Source organism: Sprattus sprattus, assembly GCF_963457725.1.
Source record: "Sprattus sprattus genome assembly, chromosome: 1".
NCBI classification, from domain to species: Eukaryota; Metazoa; Chordata; class Actinopteri; order Clupeiformes; family Clupeidae; genus Sprattus; species Sprattus sprattus.
This window is the reverse complement of record NC_137920.1, coordinates 61,694,112-61,696,786: the sequence shown is the minus strand read 5'-3', so window position 1 is coordinate 61,696,786 and position 2,675 is coordinate 61,694,112. Positions and strand designations below refer to the sequence as shown.

Below are 2,675 nucleotides of genomic sequence, written 5' to 3'. Positions count from 1 at the left end.
CTGTTTTCAGTTTTAATTTTAATTTAACATACCGTCTAAACATTTTTTCTGACTTGGGGTCGTAGTTTCAGCACACCGGATATAATGCATTAACCAAACCTAATGTGTTCACCTTTAAGTTTTCCATTTGAAAATATATTTCCCATAACAATGGTACATCTAGTTCATATATGCCCCCTGCAGAAATTGCATATCTCTGCTTTTGTTCTTTTCATGGGTGCTTACATAACAAGTAATGGCAGTCTAACTCACACTAACTCAATAACTCAAAATGCCCATGTAGGAATGGACACATTCATTTAGCCTACTTTGAAATGTGTTGTTGACATAACAATAGACTCCACTGGTTAGCCTAATCATAAAGCATCATTGGTAAGGCTTAGGTATCAAGGGTACCTGTACAGTAAGGTTATTGATGTCATGTGATAGAGGACTGCTTCAACCACAGGCATAAAAACGATGGAGTCAGATCCTCTACCAAACATTGCAGACAGAGGAGACGTGCAGTAATATTCTTTCATAATATCTTACTCATTTGTTCAATTACTGTGTTTCATTTTGCATTTCATTTTTACAATGAAGTTGTATTTGACTGGTATTTTATATTTATGGAGATAAGTGGCTCTGTGGAATACAATGTTGTTCAATATTGCTTTCCTTCAAACAATGTATCCTGTCCTAAAGAGATGCGTTCTAAATCTGGATATATTATTTTGTACATTTTCTTTGCAGCACTCTCAGTTTGTACTGTGTTTCTTAACCTGCTGGTGATTATTTCCATCTCTCACTTCAAGCAGCTTCACACTCCAACCAACCTGCTCATCCTCTCTCTGGCTGTGGCAGACTTCGTTGTTGGGTTTATTGTGATGCCAATTGAAAGCATCAGATTAATTGAAAACTGCTGGTATTTTGGTGTAATGTTTTGTTCATTGTTTCCATTTATTCTTTACATAGTTATCTCTGCCTCACTCGGTAACTTGGTTTTCATATCAATTGACAGGTACATAGCTGTAAATGATCCGTTACGGTATCCTTCCAAGGTAACAATCCAAAAAACAATTTTCTGTATATTCCTAAATTGGTTTTGCTCTATAGTATATGCTGTGATAAGTTTATATGATCATTTGGGTCACCCTGTTGTTCACAGTTCATGCTATGGGCATTGCACAGTTGTCACAGACTTCAACTTAGCTATCGCTGATGTCATAATTACGTTTCTCAGTCCATGCACTGCCATGATTGCCTTGTATGTCAGAATCTTTAACACAGCCAGAAAGCAAATTAAGCTCATCAGTGCCGCAACTGCTCCTAACATACACCAGCATACCACGGTTGTGGGGGAAAAGAAATCAGAGCACAAGGCTGCAAAGACTCTAGGGATAGTGGTTGTCATGTATTTACTTTGCTGGATTCCATATTACATTTGCATCCTCACAGAGAGCAGTGTCTCCACATCATCAGTCATGCTCAATATATTCAGCTGGTTTATGTATATTAATTCTTGTATAAATCCTGTCATTTACGCTCTCTTTTATCCATGGTTCAAAACATCAGTGCAACACATCTTGACCCTTAAAATACTAGACACATCTTCATCTCTTAAGAATTTGTTTCCAGAGAATCAATAGTTTAATGAGATAATATGACTAATAACTGTTCTTTGGCAAATAGAAATGCTCTTTAATGATAATCAATAGTTTAATGAGATAATGTGACTAATAACTGTTCTTTGGCAAATAGAAATGCTTTTTTGTCATTTGTCTATACAGCTTCTTATTGGGAAAAATATTTTAAATTCAGTTACATTTCCCAGACTGCGCATAGGGCCTAAGTGTTTATCAAAGGATGAAACTTAAAATGCCAGCGATGAATGTAAAAGATATGTCTGTGAAAACATATTTTAACTTAACACTGATCCCGTGGTTCTAAAGCATAGGTGTTTATTGGCTTGAATTGCTTATGGCTCGGCCTGAGCCACCATGTATGTTTCCCATTTACAGAGACTGTGAATGAACACCAGAGTTTTGTTGGGCATACACACTAAACGGTCAGATTGAGGACCATGTGGAGCAAATTCCTGAATTTGACAAAAGAGTATTGAAGTAAAATCACAGACTCAACCTTCATTCATATCCACTTAATGTTTTAATCCCAAAGAACATATGCTGCTACGTATGAGCTTGACTAAACTGAGCGTGAAGGTGCTGTCATGTGGCAGTGTAAGTACCAACAGTCCGTGTTGCTGAGTAGCTCTACTGGGAACTTCTGCGCTAGTAAGCCCCTGTAAGTGATATGTTTGCCTTTGATCAATCATTCTCTTGATTATCCAGTCATTGTTTTTTCTTCAAGGAAAAATACTACTTCAAATAGACCTCAAAATCAAAATCAGTCAAAATACTTTGAACAATCTATGATGTAAATAGCTTGTTTCACAATTAAATTTGTTTTGTCTAGTGTTTGTAAAACATTGTCTAGTTATTAGGGAATAAGTTGGCATAATCAGCAAGGTTTGTCGGGAGACAAATATAATCACCCTACATGGTTTTTGTTACATTTGTATGATGTACACTTAAAAATAAATAAATTGTGTAATTTCAACATTAAAATTACATCAAGAACCACCAGCAATATTATTTGTTGTTATTTGAATTCAGTTTATTGAGAGTTGTTAAGAG

General features: G+C 35.9%; 1 protein-coding gene across 1 annotated transcript; it reads left to right on the top strand.

The window, feature by feature from the left end:
• Positions 1 to 608: 608 nt before the first annotated feature.
• LOC308364723 (trace amine-associated receptor 13c-like) lies at positions 609 to 1,628 on the top strand (the record flags this gene model as incomplete). Its single annotated transcript, XM_080837944.1, has 1 exon — positions 609 to 1,628. The coding sequence occupies one exon, from the start codon at positions 609 to 611 to the stop codon at positions 1,626 to 1,628; it is 1,020 nt and encodes a 339-aa protein (XP_080694070.1).
• Positions 1,629 to 2,675: the final 1,047 nt, after the last annotated feature.